General features: G+C 39.7%; 1 protein-coding gene across 1 annotated transcript in view; it reads left to right on the top strand.

Annotated features, from left to right (window-relative positions):
• Nucleotides 1-15,430, top strand: part of LOC308548772 (dehydrogenase/reductase SDR family member 2, mitochondrial-like) — a 32,217-nt gene that overhangs the window by 7,079 nt on the left and 9,708 nt on the right. The window contains exon 2 of the mRNA XM_081120831.1: nucleotides 3,766-3,854. Within this exon, the coding sequence (XP_080976957.1) occupies nucleotides 3,834-3,854 (21 nt within the window). The 5' untranslated portion in view covers nucleotides 3,766-3,833. The remainder of the gene's footprint in view (nucleotides 1-3,765; nucleotides 3,855-15,430) is intronic.

The following is a 15,430-nucleotide window of genomic DNA, read 5'->3' as shown; positions in this document are numbered from 1 at the left end:
CAGCACTTGTTTGTTGATTAATTGATGGTAGCCACTCTGGCAGGTGTGAGGTGATACCTCATCATAGTTTAAATTTGCATTTCTCTGATGATTAGTGATGTTGAGCATTTTTTCATGTTTCTTGGCCATCTGTATGTCCTCTTTGGAGAAGTGTCCATTCGGGTCCTTTGCCCATTTTTTAATTGGATTGTTTGTCTTCCTTTTGTTGAACTGTATGAGTTCTTTATATATTTTGGAAATTAACCCCTTATCAGATGTATCACTGGCAGATATGTTCTCCATACAGTGGGTCCTATTTTCATTTTGAGGCTGTTTTCTTTTGCTGTGCAGAGCTTTTTAATTTGATGTAGTCCCATTTGTTTACTTTTGCCTTTGTTTCTCTTGCCCTAGGAGATGTATCAGCAAAAATTCTCCTATGTGAGATGTCTGAGACTTTACTGCCTATGTTTTCTTCTAGGATTTTTATGGTTTTGTGACTTACATTTAAGTCTTTTATCCATTTTGAGTTTATTCTTGTGTATGATGTAAGTTGGTGGTCTAGTTTCATTTTTTTGCATGTACCTATCCAATTTTCCCAACACCATTTATTTAAGAGACTGTCTTTACTCTGTTGTATGCTCTTGCCTCCTTTGTCAAAAATTAATTGACCATATTGGCAGGGGCTGATTTCTGGAGTTTCTGTTCTCTTCCATTGGTCTATATGCCTCTTCTTGTGCCAGTACCAGGCTGTTTTATACAATGGCTTGTAGTATAGTTTGATATCCAGTATTGTGATCCCTCCAACTTTGTTATTCTTTCTCAAGATTACTGTGGCTATTCAGGGTCTTTTTTTGTTCCATATACATTTTTGGAATATTTGTTCAAAATCTGTGAAATATGCTGATGATATTTTAATAGGGATTGTGTTGAATTTATAGATTGCTTTGGGCAGTATGGACATTTTAATGATGCTAATTCTTCCAATCTATGAACATGGTATATGCTTCCACCTGTTTGTATCTTCCTCTATTTCTTTTTTCAATGTCCTATAGTTTTCTGAGTACAGGTCTTTTACTTCCTTGGTTAAGTTTATTCCTAAGCATCTTATTTTTTTTGGTTGCAGTGATAACTGGGATTGCTTTTCATTTGTTTGTTTGTTTGTTTTAGTTTCTTTTTCTGAGAGCTGGGCCAGCACCTCTCACAACCCTTCTTACCAGTCTCGAGATAGTTTCTGCCCTTTCTTCTTTAAAAGTCTCTTCTTCAGCCAGTCTTCAGTTGGTATTTCAGGGTGAATATTCCCCAATTTAGTTCAGTTCCAGTTAGATTCCGGGAGGAGGTGGGAGAAAGATCCACATACCCTGCCATCTTCCAATCCTCTTCCACTCCAGTCAGGGCTCTCTTGGTAAAGGAGAAGCACTTCTGTATTCCAAGGAGAAAGGAAGTTAGCAGCTAACATGATGATTGGAAGGGTTGGGGAAGCAATATGGAAACTGCTGCTAGTTCATGAAATCAGATCTCCCTACAGTGGAAACAGAGGACAGTGGAAGATGAATTGACAAAGACCATCTGATACAAGCAAATTAAGCCAAATACCCATATCAAGGGTGAAAGGCACAAGGATGCCATCGAAACCCATGACTCCTCCTGTGTTAGTAAAGAACCTCAGGGATGCCATGAGCAGAATCCCTAAGGCAAAACAATTTTAGGCAGATGTGGTGGCTTAATAATTCAACCAGCTCCTATTTCCCTCTCAAATGTCAAATTTCCTGTAAGTCTTAGGTATGGATCTGACACACACATACTTCCAAAATTCTGGTGTGTGTGGCACAAGCTATCTTTCCTTCAGCCTGCTCATGCCCTCAAGCATAACTGACTCTTAAAAAGCCCAGGGCCAAAAGAGCAAAGTCCAGAAAGAAAAAGGAGTTTCCTCTCCCTTGCTTAAGTCCTCCTTGGGCTACCCGTTTGCAGGACCCAGAGCCTCTCTGATAATTGACATGAATATCCAATGCCATCTGCCTTCAGTGTCACTAGAGGCATATGGCTTGAACTTATGGTCCATAGGACAGCCACATGATTGTGCAAAAAAAAAATGACAATTTATCATTTAAGTCCTAAGCATACACACTAGCAGGAGGGTCATTTTGTTACACTCCCAGATGTCTAACAGAAGAGATGGTGATATAAGTATAGGAGAAAAAGAAGATTTAGAGGAGGAAGGTGAATTCAGTTGGACACGCTGAGTTTAAGCTGTCTGCAGGATAGCCACGTAGAGGTAGCCAATAGGGCCTGGGAGCCAGGATTCTGTTTGTTGCTCTCACTGAGAATACAAAAAGTCAGCAGCTGCAAGCTCCTTGGCCCTTCCCAGATTCCTTCTTGTTTCACACACTGAGGGTCATACTGCTACAGTCATCTCTCTAGGAGCCCTGCAGATGTGTCTCCCTCATTTCCCCTGCCACATTAATCGCAACTGTTTATCAATAGGCTGACGTACTGGGTGTGATGACTTGGTCATCACAGAGCAGTCACTTGATAAATATTTGTTAAATTTAATTGATAGGGAAAGCTAAAGTTATTTAAGTTTTTACACCTTACAGCTGTTTCCAAATCAGATTTGAGGACAGCTGGTCAGGGTCAGGCTGACCCAAAAGCAAAGAGACCATTTATGCCTCTTTGTGCCGCCACATCCAAATCCACCAGCTAATGAATACTAATTCACTGACTAACTGCTGTGATGCAGAGGGAAGAATCCAGGCGAGAGGAGGACACTCTGGTCAATTCTAGAGGCATGGAATTCTAGCTTAGAAGGAAGCAACTCACTCCTCCCCTCCCCAACGTTTCACACTGGCCTGGTTGTGCTTATCTAAGACAAAACGTGATTAGTTATGTTCACCTCCTGCTTCCCTTTTAATATGGTTAGAGGGCTATACCAGTGCTGCTGGCCTGGGTGCAAAAGCATTGACCACCTATAGTAGTACCTGCCTCTCCTGGAGGTCTGGAAATCATACGACAGAACTGAGCAGGGTAGACCCTGAGGGCTGTAACTTTACTTTGTTATTATGTAGAGAATCCAACCCCAATCCAACACCAGTTAAAGTGGTGTGTCTTGATGGGTTCCTTAGGAATCAGAACTCCAGGCAAAGCTTACATGTGAACACTTTATTGAAGGGCAAGGCAGCAAAGTGAAGAGCAGAGAGGGAGGGAGGGAGAGAAGGAAGGAGGGAGGGAAAGCAAATTCAAAGGGGCCTGTTACAGAGCTGTCACAGCCTCATGAGGAACACAGCTAGGTGAGAAGGAATGGGATCCAGGGCGAAAGGTGGAAGTGCTGGCTTTACATAGGAGCCCTGACGGTTTATCCACTGTGACAGGAGAAAACGGAGAGCTGGGACCATATGTAGGGGTCGGTAATATTTTTTCCTGTAGTTTCTATATTCTCTGCATAATCGGAAGCAAGATCATTGGTGAACATGAGAACATGGGAGATGTTGGAAGTCTGAGGAAAGAGGAGATGTTGTGAAGTAATGGTCTATAATAATATGAGAAAGTGATGAAGTAGGAAGGGAAGTGGGATTGGAGGACAGCACTAAAAGCCTCCTAAGGTTAGTGGCCATGAATATAAAGGGAGACCCTTTACCATCGTTGTTCCACAAGGGACTACTACTCCCTTGTTTCACCATTGCTGACCATCATTCCTACTTCAGCTTTTTCTTTGGTAAACATTATTTGCTAATGTGCTATACTGGGGAGTGAATGGAGAGCTATAGTTATGCAGTGTTAGGGTTTTTCCAGAAAAGTTCAAGAAAGGACGAGAAGAGCAAGGGAACAACACATACAGAGAAGCAACTGTAAGGTGGAATATGGATTCCAAGCCAGATAAGGTAGGAGGTGAGGACATGGAGGGGTAGGGGACGTGAAAAATTGGCGGGTCAATGGACAGCGGGTTACATTATGGTTGAAAGGTGATTGAATCGGGCTATGGGAGGGAGTGTGCTGCAAGATAAGCAGTAAAGAGTGGGGTGCTTGTCATCAGTATATGCAGGGGATGCTATTATTGGTACTGCAGGGTCTCAGGCATGGATCTGGGAGCGGGTGGGTTGGTGAGGGAGAAGAAGGGTAACTGGGATTGAGGGAATCAGGAACTAAGAAGATAATCACTGTGGATATTAAAATTCCTCATAATTAAGACAGGCCTAGTATTGAGAAGAGAGGAAATGAACCAGTGTTAAAATCTTCAGGAAATAAGGAGTGATAAGCTGGAGGTCAGATGACTACAGAAAGTAGGGGTAAAGCCAGTAGACTACCAAAAAAATCTAGTGTTCAGAATATGCAAATAATCCTTAATAAGAAATAAGAAATAGACAAACAATTAAATAAATAGTGGACATAGAAAACACAGGCAATTTATAAAAGAGGGCCCCTCAATGGCCATTAGACATGTAAAGAGACCCAACCTTACTGGTAAGCAGGAAAATGCAAAGTAAAATGAGACACTATTTTACAGGTATCAGAATGACGAAAAGAGAAATGTCTGAGAGCACAAACATTAAGAATAATGTGGAGGAACAGGAGGTCTCATATGAGTGTAAATTGGTACAATGGCTTTGGAAAACTAATTTGGCAATGTATAGTAGCCCCTTTCAATATAAACTCTAGGGAGAAGCTCGCAAATGTGTATGAGGATGTTTGTGATAGCATTACATGTAATAGGTCAAAAAACAACCTAAATGTCCAGCAGGACATGGGAAAGTAAACCACATATTCATACAATGAGGATGTTCTGTCTTATGCAGTGAAAGTGAATGGACCAGCAATGCATGTGTGTGGTTCAATTCCAAAAACATAAAGTTGATGAACACCAGTGAGTTGTAGAATTACAGGTATAATGTGGTAATACCACTTTTGGTAAAGCTTAAAAACAAACAAAACAATATGTGTTATTTATGAATGCATGTATAGTAAAAATGCAAAAACATGGACAAGAAGGATACACACAACTTTTGAACAGTGGCCACCTGCAGAGAGGGCAGCAGGGTCTTGGAGAAGCACAAATGGAGGCTTCTATTTGATTTGTAATGTTTTCATTTTTTTAAAAAGATGAAGTGAATAGGGAAAATATTGTTTGTTAAATGTGGGAGTTGGGTATATTACACTGCTCTTTCCCATTCATTTGAAATATTTAACAAGTGAAGAAGTCCATGGCATATATAGGACAGAACTTTCAGGGATCAGGTAAGTACATTTTAATCTCACGTAATTCCACTGTTTAGTGTCAGTCTGTCAATTCGCAAGCATTTCTGGAGGGCTTAAAAATTGCATAACAGTGCCCAGACACCTGCAGAGTAAGTAGAATTTCCAAACAGATGTCATAAAAAATAAACATGCCACTCACAGAAACACAATTCATCATGACAAACATCAACAGGATCCAGTTGGACTCAGTGGTTATAGCATCAGCCTGCAGGCTGAAGGGTCCCGGGTTCAATTCCAGCCAAGGGCACGAACCTTGGTTGCAGGCTCCATCCCTGGCCCTGGTCTGCAAGTGAGCAGGAGGCAACCAATCGATGTGTCTCTCTCACATCGATGTTTCTATCTCTCTCTCACTCCCTTCCACTCTCTTTGAAAAGCAATGGAAAAAATATCCTCAAGTAAAGATTGAAAAAAAAAAAGAGTCATCAGAAATGCTTTTGAAGTTCAGGCAACACACACACACACACACACACACGCATGCACACACACACACGCGAGTGCACAGCTCAAGTCCACTTCCTCACCCAGGTCCCATTCCTCTTACTGCAGTCATCACCCCATGCCCCCTGTCTGTACTGTCCCTGGAAATATGAACCCCTGTCTTTCTCCAGGAACTTTTGCTACCAGGACCCTAACTGGGGCAGCTTTGGAGGCAGGATATTGAGGGAATATTCAGGGGCATTACAGGTGACTTTAAGGAAATCACATTAATCTCAGATGTTTTCATGATTCAACAAAGGGCTTGGGAGTGTGGTAGGCAGGGAATAAGGTGAATTTTGGGGCATGCCCAGAAAGACAGGAAGGATAGGGTGAAGCCCTTATATAGCAGAATATGCAGGGCAATCAGCAGAATTCCACCATCGCTGCCGCCCCAGGCTTCTGTTCAAGGATCAGAGAAAAGCATTGCATCCATCTGTCCCAGGTAGGTGTGTCTATTTCCTTCAGGGGTCCCCCTGGGGACATTGAAAGGGCCTGGATATTTGGTTCCTTATATTTTTCTTTCATTGACATACAGGATGCCCCCCCAAAATGTATACACACTTTGAATAATTATTAATTCCTATGGGTTAAATCTGAAAAGAAAGAAGCATCAATTGAGCTATCAGCTGTTAAATGTGTATACATTTTGGGGGGACACTACATATATATATGTGTGTGTGTGTGTGTCCCTTAGGTATTCACAATTAAAGCCGAACACCCATACTGTGTGTTCAATAGCCAACAGTGAGTAAATACTTAAAAATAAACATGAGCGTTCAGGGCAGGTTTTCCAGATTTGGAATCCAGAAGCCTTTTCTGGTGACTCCTGCATTGAATGTTCAAATGCATCAGGAACATGGGGGAGCATAGGCCTGACTTGTGTCCTCAGGGCCCTGGAGATCTGGGAGCTCAGTGGGTGAAAGGGAAAGCGTGTTCCCACAGTTATTCATGTATTTAATCCAGCAGCTTTATTTATTGAATGCTGCCCATCGCCCAGACATCGTGCAAGGGACCTGCCCCCAGAATCTAGTGGGGTTCATACAGGTATAGGGGGCCTTCAGAGAGCTGAAGAGCAGGAGGCAGCTGGCTTGGGCAGGGTGGGCTCACTCTTCACCACTTTTCTTTGTTTTCAATTTCATAATTTGTGCTTTTTATAAATTCTTTCCACTTTGGGTTTATTGGTGTTTTTCTTTTATTAACTTCTTGAATTGAAAGCTATGTCATTAACTTCTATTATTTTCTCTCTGAAAAATGTATTTAAGACCGTGTTTTGTTCTCTATGTATCACTTTGACCACATTCTATAGTGTTTATTTTTCTGAAAGTGCTCAGATTGTTCATTTCTAAACAGCGATTCCTGCTTTGATTTTTGTCTTTCAAAAGTTACATTATATGGGAACTTAAAATTTCCAGGCATATGATTTTGGGGGAGGGACCCTATACTTTTATGTTAATCTCTATGTTGCACATAGGTCAGTGAATGTGGATGACCCCATATACATTCCGCTCTTCAGAATTTATTGCGATCTCCTTGTTAGTGTTTATGTAAAATTCTCTATAATCTTACTTACACCTTGCCCACTAAAGTGTTGATTTCATATGTTAAAGTTACCTAGTAACTTTGTGGATTTGTCAATTTTAAACTTATGTGTTAAGTACATAACAATGGCCACTATAATTTTTGTTTTATATAGTTTATCAATATAAATTACTAATCTGTTTTCATTTTAATACCTTTTCCTTAAATTATATTTTGTCGAATTATAATATTGTCTTACTTGCTTGTCTTTTAATATCTGCCTGCTATGTCAGCATCTGTTCCTTTATTGTCAGTCTTCCTAAGCCATTTTGTCCTAGCTGTGTCTCTCATGAGCTATATTTAGTTGGGTTTTTAAAAGATTTGAGAAACTCCATCTTTTAATATATTAATTTAACCTGTTTGCATTTGTTATAAACATTTGGACTTATTCCTGAAATCTTACTTTTTGTTTTTCATTATGCTATTTTTTCTTCTTTTCTTCCTTTTCTTGTATTAATCCAACTTTCTTCTTGCCTTCTTGAGGCCACCTTCCCAGGGGCTGATGCTTTTTCTCAGAGGGTGCTTCACAAAACGGTAGTGATCGCCCTGCTGGGCGCGGCTCAGAGGTTGAGCGTCGACCTGGGATCCAGGCTATCAGGGTTCGATTCCCGGGCAGGGCACATGCCCATGTTGCGGGCTCACAGCCGATCAATGACTCTCTCATCATTGATGTTTCTCTCTCTCTCTCTCCTTCTCCTTTCCTCTCTCTGAAATCAATAAAGATATATAAAAAAACAACAACAAACCAAAATGGTAGTGATCTGGAGAAGGGTTCTAATGGCCTAGCTCCTCCTAATGCAGGTACCCTGTTCTCACAATTGCCCAGGCCCCTCCTACTCTTTCTACCTGTTGCCTCTGAGCTTGGAGCTCCTACAGTTTCTCCAACCTTTTACTACTGTCCTCCTCGTAGGCATTTTGGATTGTGATTTTCTCTTGAAAGGTAGCCCTACCTATCTTTCAAGAATTTCTCATAATTTTTATAGCTTTTGCTATTTTGGTTTTTTACTGTATTGTTTTGGATTTGTTTTCTTACTTTTTTAAAAAAATATATCTTTTTGTGGTGAAGGGGAAAGCTGAAGAACATATTTAATCTATGGCTTTTATTCCATCACAGCTTATTTACTTTCAAGCATTTTTCTATGTAGATATTCATGCTAACATAACTTTTGTCATTCTGTATATAGGGTTGTGTCATGATTTTTCGGTTAGCATTTTAACAGAAACATTTCCATATTGTTACAAACAACTTATAAACAACATTTTTAATGGCTGCATATATCCCATCAAGTAACATACATACCATATTCAGCATTTAAGTTTATCTATTTTTTTCACCTATTACAAATAAGATGATAAAGGTCCTTATTCATAAATCTGCTTTTTTATGTAAAATGTTTTGGATGAATTTATTCACGTCTTTAAAGGTGCCATCTCAAACACTGTGACACTCAGGTTGTAGAGGTTAGGGCTTCAACATATGAATCTGGGGGTGGTAGGGCACAATTCAGTCCATGACACTCCTCGAGATCAACAGCATTGAACTTGCTTGGAAACCCAGAGATTGAGGTAGTAAGTGCATGGTTGTTTAGAGCTTTTATGTTGAGTACAGATGCAAACTTGTCTATTTTCAGAGCCCTATGATTTTGTTCCCTTGGAAGGGTTAGATTAGCTTTCTATATTCTTTCCCTACCTGTGCAAGGACTTAATAGTGGTAGAAAGACTGGGATAGACCACTCAGAAAATGGAGTAAGAATTAAGACAAAAAATGAACATGAGAGAAACAATGATTGGCTATTTTAGTCATTAGGGCCTTGAATAAAGTTTATGGCTCCTTGAGTGTGATCATCATTTATTTACCTCAAAATACCATTTTGTAAAAACCTCCACAAGCTGTGTGTGTGTGTGTGTGTGTGTGTTTGTGTCCATAAGAGAAAGTCCAAAATCCCATGGTGTTACCACACCATCCCATCTTATCTAGATCTTCTGCTCTAACTCTGATGGTCACTCATCTGTTCCACCCCCGGAGTAGTCCTCAACCAATGACTGACAAGAGTTGGATATTCCCCTGTGTGGGTAACCAACTGTCTGGTTTGCCTAGGATTGAGCAGTTTTTTGGAATGTGGATCTTGCAGTGCTAAAATTTGCAGTCCTGGAAACAGCTATTTTTGGTCACCCTAAGTCCAGTGCCCTTGCCCTTTGAGTGGGATAACTCTGTAACTCAAAACTATTGTCATCCCGTACACCAAAAGGTTGCAGGTTCGATCCCAGCCAGGCCTAGATGCCTATGGGAGGCAACTGATCAATGTTTCTTTCTTTCTCTCTCTCTCTCTGTCTCTCACTCTCTCTCTCTTTCTCTCCCTTTATTCTCTCTCTAAAATCAATAAACATATCCTTGAGTGCGGGTTAAAAAAAACCAAAACGATTGCTCAGAGTTCCTCAATAGGATTGACCTTCAGTTACCAATAGACATAATTCACTTGATAATGTACCGTTTATGAGCTCTCTTCCCTTCTGTCTCACTCCCTCCACCCCCCTAACATTGCTTCCCAAGGTCATCTCTAGAAAGAAAACTACTTGATTTTTTGTTTGTTTATTTCTGTTTAAAATATTACAGATGTCCCTTTTTCTCTCCAATGACCTGTTCCACCCCGTCCAATCCCCCTCCCCAGCCCCTCTCCACACCATTGTCCGTTTCCTTGGGTTGTGCATATATGCATATAAATTCTTTGGTTACTCTCTCCCCCTCCACCCATCCGCCCTCCTCCATCCCTCTGACATTCATCAGTCTGCTTCCATGTCATTGAATCTATTCTGTTCATCAGTTTATTAAGTTCTTTAGATTCCACGTATAAGGGAGATCATGTGATGTTTGTCTTTCTCTGCCTGGCTTATTTCTCTCAGCATAATATTCTCCATGTCCACCCATACTGTCTCAAAGGGTATGAGATCCTTCTTTTTTATAGCTGCATAGTATTCCATGGTGTGTATGTCCCACAGCTTTTTTATCCACTCATCTACTGATGGGCACTTGGGCTGTTTCCAGATCTTAGCTATTGTAAATTGTGCTGCTAAGAACATAGGGGTGCATATATTCTTTCTGATTAGTGTTTCAGGATTCTTAGGATATATTCTTAGACGTGGGATCACTGGGTCAAAAGGCAGCTCCATTTTTAATTTTCTGAGGAACTTCCATACTGTTTTCCACAGTGGCTGCCCCAGTCTGCATTCCCACCATAGTGTACTAGGGTTCCCCTTTCTCCACACCCTCGCCAGCATATGTTGTTTGTTGATTTGTTAATGGCAGCCATTCTAACAGGTGTGAAGTGATACCTCATTGTGGTTTTAATTTGCATCTCTCTGATGATTAGCGACATTGAGCATTTTCTCATATGTCTCTTGGCCATCTGTGTGTCCTCTTTGGAGAAGTGTCTATTCAGGTCCTTTGCCCATTTTTTAATTGGGTTGTTTGTCTTCCTCTTGCTGAGTAGTATGAATTCTTTTTACACTTTGGAAATTAGCCCCTTATCAGATATATCCTTGGCAAATATGTTTTCCCAGACCGTGGGGTTCCTTTGTATTTTGAGATGTTTTCTTTTGCTGTGCAGAAGCTTTTTAGTTTGATGTCGTCCCATATGTTTATTTTTTCTTTTGTTTCTCTTGCCCTAGGAGATGTATCAGTGAAAAGTCCACTACGTGAGGTGTCTGTGACTTTACTGCCTATGTTTTCTTCCAGGATTTTTTTAGTTCACTTTTGTGTATGGTGAAAGTTGGTGGTCTAGTTTCATTTTTTTTGCATGTAGCTGTCCAATTTTCCCAGCACCACTTATTGAAGAAACTGTCTTTACTCCATTGGATGCTCTTGCCTCCTTTGTCAAATCTTAACTGACCATAATGGTGCGGGTCGATTTCTGGGGTCTCTGTTCTGTTCCATTAATCTATATGCCTCTTGTTGTACCAATACCTGGCTGTTTCGATTACAATGACTTTGTAGTACAGTTTGATGTCTGGTAATGTGATCCCTCCCACTCTGTTCTTTTTTCTCAAGATGGCTGCAGCTATTCAGGGTCTTTTTTGGTTCCATATAAATTTTAGAAATGTTTGTTCTAGATCTGTGAAATATGCTGTTGGTATTTTAATAGGAATTGCATTGAATTTATAAATTGCTTTGGGTAGTATGGACATTTTAATGATATTACTTCTTCCAATCCATGAGCATGGTATATTCTTCCACTTGTTTATATCTTCCTCTATTTCTTTTTTCAGTGTCCCATAGTTTTCCGAGTACAGGTCTTTTACAACCTTGGTTAAGTTTATTCCTAGGTATCTTATTTTTTTAGTTGCAATGGTAAATGGTATTGTTTTTTTAGTTTCTCTCTCTGAGAGTTCATTGTTGGTGCCATTGATTTCCGGATGTTGATTTTGTATACAGTTACCTTGCTAAATTCGTTTATCAAATCTAGTAGTACTTTGATGGAGTCTTTAGGGTTTTCTATGTTCAATATCATGTCATCTGCAAATAATGACAGTTTTACTTCCTCCTTTCTAATTTGGATACCTTTTATGTTTTCTTCCTGTCTGATGGCTGTGGTGAGGACTTCCAGTACTATGTTGAATAAGAGTGGTGAAAGTGGACATCCCTGTCTTGTTCCTGTTTTTAAGGGAAATGGTTTTAGTTTTTGACCATTGAGTATGATGTTGGCTGTAGGTTTGTCATATATGGCCTTTATTATGTTGAGGTATGATCCCTCTATCCCCACTTTGCTGAGGGTTTTTATCAGTAATGGGTGCTGGATTTTGTCGAATGCTTTTTCTGCATCTATTGATATGATCATATGATTTTTGTCCTTCATTTTGTTTATGTGATGTATCACATTTATTGATTTGCACATGTTATACCAGCCTTGTATCCCCAGAATAAATCCCACTTGATCATGGTGTATGATCTTTTTAATGTATTGCTGGATCTGGTTTGCTAGTATTTTAATGAGGATTTTAGCATCTATGTTCATCAGGGATATTGGCCTGTAATTTTCTTTCTTTGTAGTGTCTTTATCTGGTTTTGGGATTAGGGTGATGCTGGCCTCATAAAAAGAGTTTGGGAGTTTTCCCTCCTCTTGAATTTTCTGGAATAGTTTGAATAGAATAAGTGTTAATTCTTCTTTGAATGTTTCGTAAAACTCTCCTGTAAATCCATCTGGTCCAGGACTTGTGTTTGCTGAGAGTTTTTTGATTACCGCTTCAATTTCATTAGTTGTTATCAGCCTATTCAGGTTTTCTGCCTATTCTTGATTCAGCTTTGGAAGGTTGTAAGCTTCTAGTAATTTGTCCATTTCATCCATGTTGTCCAGTTTGTTAGCATACAGTTGCTCATAGTATTTTCTTACAATCCTTTGTATTTCTGTTGGGTAGGTTGTTATATCTCCTTTTTCATTTCTGATTTTATTTATTTGGGTCCTCTCTCTTTGTTTCTTAGTGAGTCTGGCTAAGGGTGCATCAATCTTATTTATCTTTTCAAAGAACCAGCTCTTGGTTTCATTGATTTTTTTTGGTATTTTTTTTAGTCTCTATGTCATTAATTTCTGCTCTGATCTTTATTATTTCCTACCTCCTACTTCTTTGGGGCTTTTCTTGCTGTTCTCATTCTAGTTCTTTCAGTTGTGTTAGATGGTTCATTAGAGCTTTTTCTTGTTTCTTGAGATAGGCCTGTAATGCTATAAATTTTCCTCTCAGGACTGCTTTTGCTGTGTCCCATAGATTTTGGGTTGTTGTATGTTCATTTTCATTTTTTTCATGAAGTGTTTGATTTCTTCCTTGACCTCATTGGTAACCCATTCATTGTTTAATAGCATGCTATTCAGCCTCCATGTGTTTGAACATTTTTGAGTTTTTTTATAGTGGTTGATTTCTAATTTCATGGCATTGTGATCTGAGAAGATACTTGATATGATTTCAATCTTCTTGAATTTGTAGAGACTTGCCCTGTGCCCTAACATGTGGTCTATTTTTGAGAATGTTCCATGTGCATTTGAGAAGAATGTGTATTCTGCTGCTTTGGGGTGAAATGTTCTGTAAATGTCAATTAAATCCATTAGGTCTAGTGATTCATTTAAGGTCTGTGTTTCCCTGTTGATTTCTTGTCTTGATCTGTCCAGTGCTGACAGTGAGGTGTTAAAGTCCCCCACTATGATTGTATTGCTGTCAATCTCCCTGTTAAAGTCCCCCAAGAAATTTTTTACATATTTAGGTGCTCCTATATTGGGTTCATAAATGTTTATAAGGGTTATTTCTTCCAGTTGGATTGATCCCTTTAGTATTATGTAGTGACCATTTTTGTCTCTTGTTGTGGTCTTTATTTTGAAGTCTCTTTTGTCAGAAATAAGTATTGCTACTCCAGCTTTCTTTTCCTTTCCATTTGCATGGAATATTTTACTCCATCCCTTCACTTTTATTTTATTTATTTATTTTTTAAAAATATCTTTATTGATTTCAGAGAGAGGAAAGGAGAGGGAGAGAGAGAGACAGAAACATCAATAATGAGAGAGTCATTGATCGCCTGCAGCCCGCAACCTGGGCATGTGCCCTGACTGGGAATCGAACCCCGATCGCCTGGATCCTAGGTCGATGCTCAACCGCTGAGCCACGCCGGGCCGGGCCCCTTCACTTTTAGCCTGTGTGAATCTTTTGCTCTCAGGTGGGTCTCTTGTAGATAGCATACATTTAGGTCCTGTTTTCCTATCCATTCAGTTACTCTATGTCTCTTGATTGGACCATTTATTCCATTTACATTTAAGGTTACTATTGATATATATTTATTTAATGCCATTTTCCCCTTTATGCTGATGTACCTTTCTCTCACTATTCCTTCTTTTTCTTAGAGCAGTCTTTTTAGCATTTCTTGCAATGCTGGTTTGGTGATACTGAACTCCTTTAGACTTTTTTTGTCTGAGAAGCTCTTTTTTTCACCTTCAATTTTAAATGATAGCCTTGCTGGATAAAGCAGTCTTGGTTGCATGTTCTTGCTTCTCATTACTTGGAGAACTTCATGCCACTCCCGTCTGGCCTGAAGAGTTTGAGAGATCTGATGTCAGCCTTATGGGGGTTCCCTTCTAGGTCACTACTTATCTCTCTCTTGCAGCCCTTAATATTCTCTCTTTGTCCTTGACATTTGCCATTTTAATTATGATGTCTTTTGGAGTGAGTCTCTTTGGGTCCCACTTGTTTGGAACCTTCTGTGCTTCCTGAACTTGTGTTGCTTTCTCCCTCACCAGAGTAGGGAAGTTTTCTGTCATTATTTCCTCCACCAACTTCTCTATCCATTGCTCTCTTTCTTCCCCCTCTGGCACTCCTATAATGTGAATGTGTTTCGCTTCCTGTTGTCCCAAAGTTCCCTTAGACTGTCCTCGTGCTTTTTAAGTATTTTTTCTTTTTGCTGCTCTGATTGAGTGATTTTTTTCTACCTTGTCCTCTAAGTCACTTATTCTATCCTCTACTTCATTGAGCCTACTTTTGATACCTTCCAGTGTATTCTTGATATCAGATACAGCATTCTTTATTTCTGTCTGATTTTTGTTTATGTTGTGTATCTCTTTTTTCATGTTTTCACTAAGTTCCTCGATCTTACCATCTAGTGCCTTGTTTTTCTCATTTTCTTGAACATTTTTATAATCAATACTCTGAACTCTGTTTCTGATAGTTTGTTTAACTCCATCTCATCAAAGTCTTTTTCTGGCGATTTTTCCTTTTCTTTAATTTGGGAGTTCTTTGTCTCCCCATTTTGGTAGGTCTTAGAGTTTGTATCTATATATTAGATATATTTGCTGTCTCTCAGTCCTGTGGAGTGGGATTTTGTCTTGTGAGTCCAGCGGAAGCCAGAGGTGTGTTTTCCTTATACTTCTGAGCTCTCTGCTCTAGGCATGCCCTTTTTCTGGGGTTTTTTTTGAGTTCTCCTGTTGTGGTTGGGTCTAGATTGTTGTTGACGAGTCCTTTGGAGGACTCTCCTCTCAGGTTGTCTAACTGTGTCTCAGCCCCAACCTCGTTGTGTAAGCTGTTGTATGGGTGCCAGCAAGGCAGGACAATACACAACTAAACTTCCAGGAAACAAGGGGTATCTTACAAAATGTCTTCACAGTCACAATGAAAACAACCCAAG

This window comes from Miniopterus schreibersii (genome assembly GCF_964146895.1).
Source record: "Miniopterus schreibersii genome assembly, chromosome: 1".
NCBI classification, from domain to species: domain Eukaryota; kingdom Metazoa; phylum Chordata; class Mammalia; order Chiroptera; family Miniopteridae; genus Miniopterus; species Miniopterus schreibersii.
The sequence above is the reverse complement of the archived record's forward strand: the minus strand, read 5'-3'. Positions and strand labels throughout refer to the sequence as shown.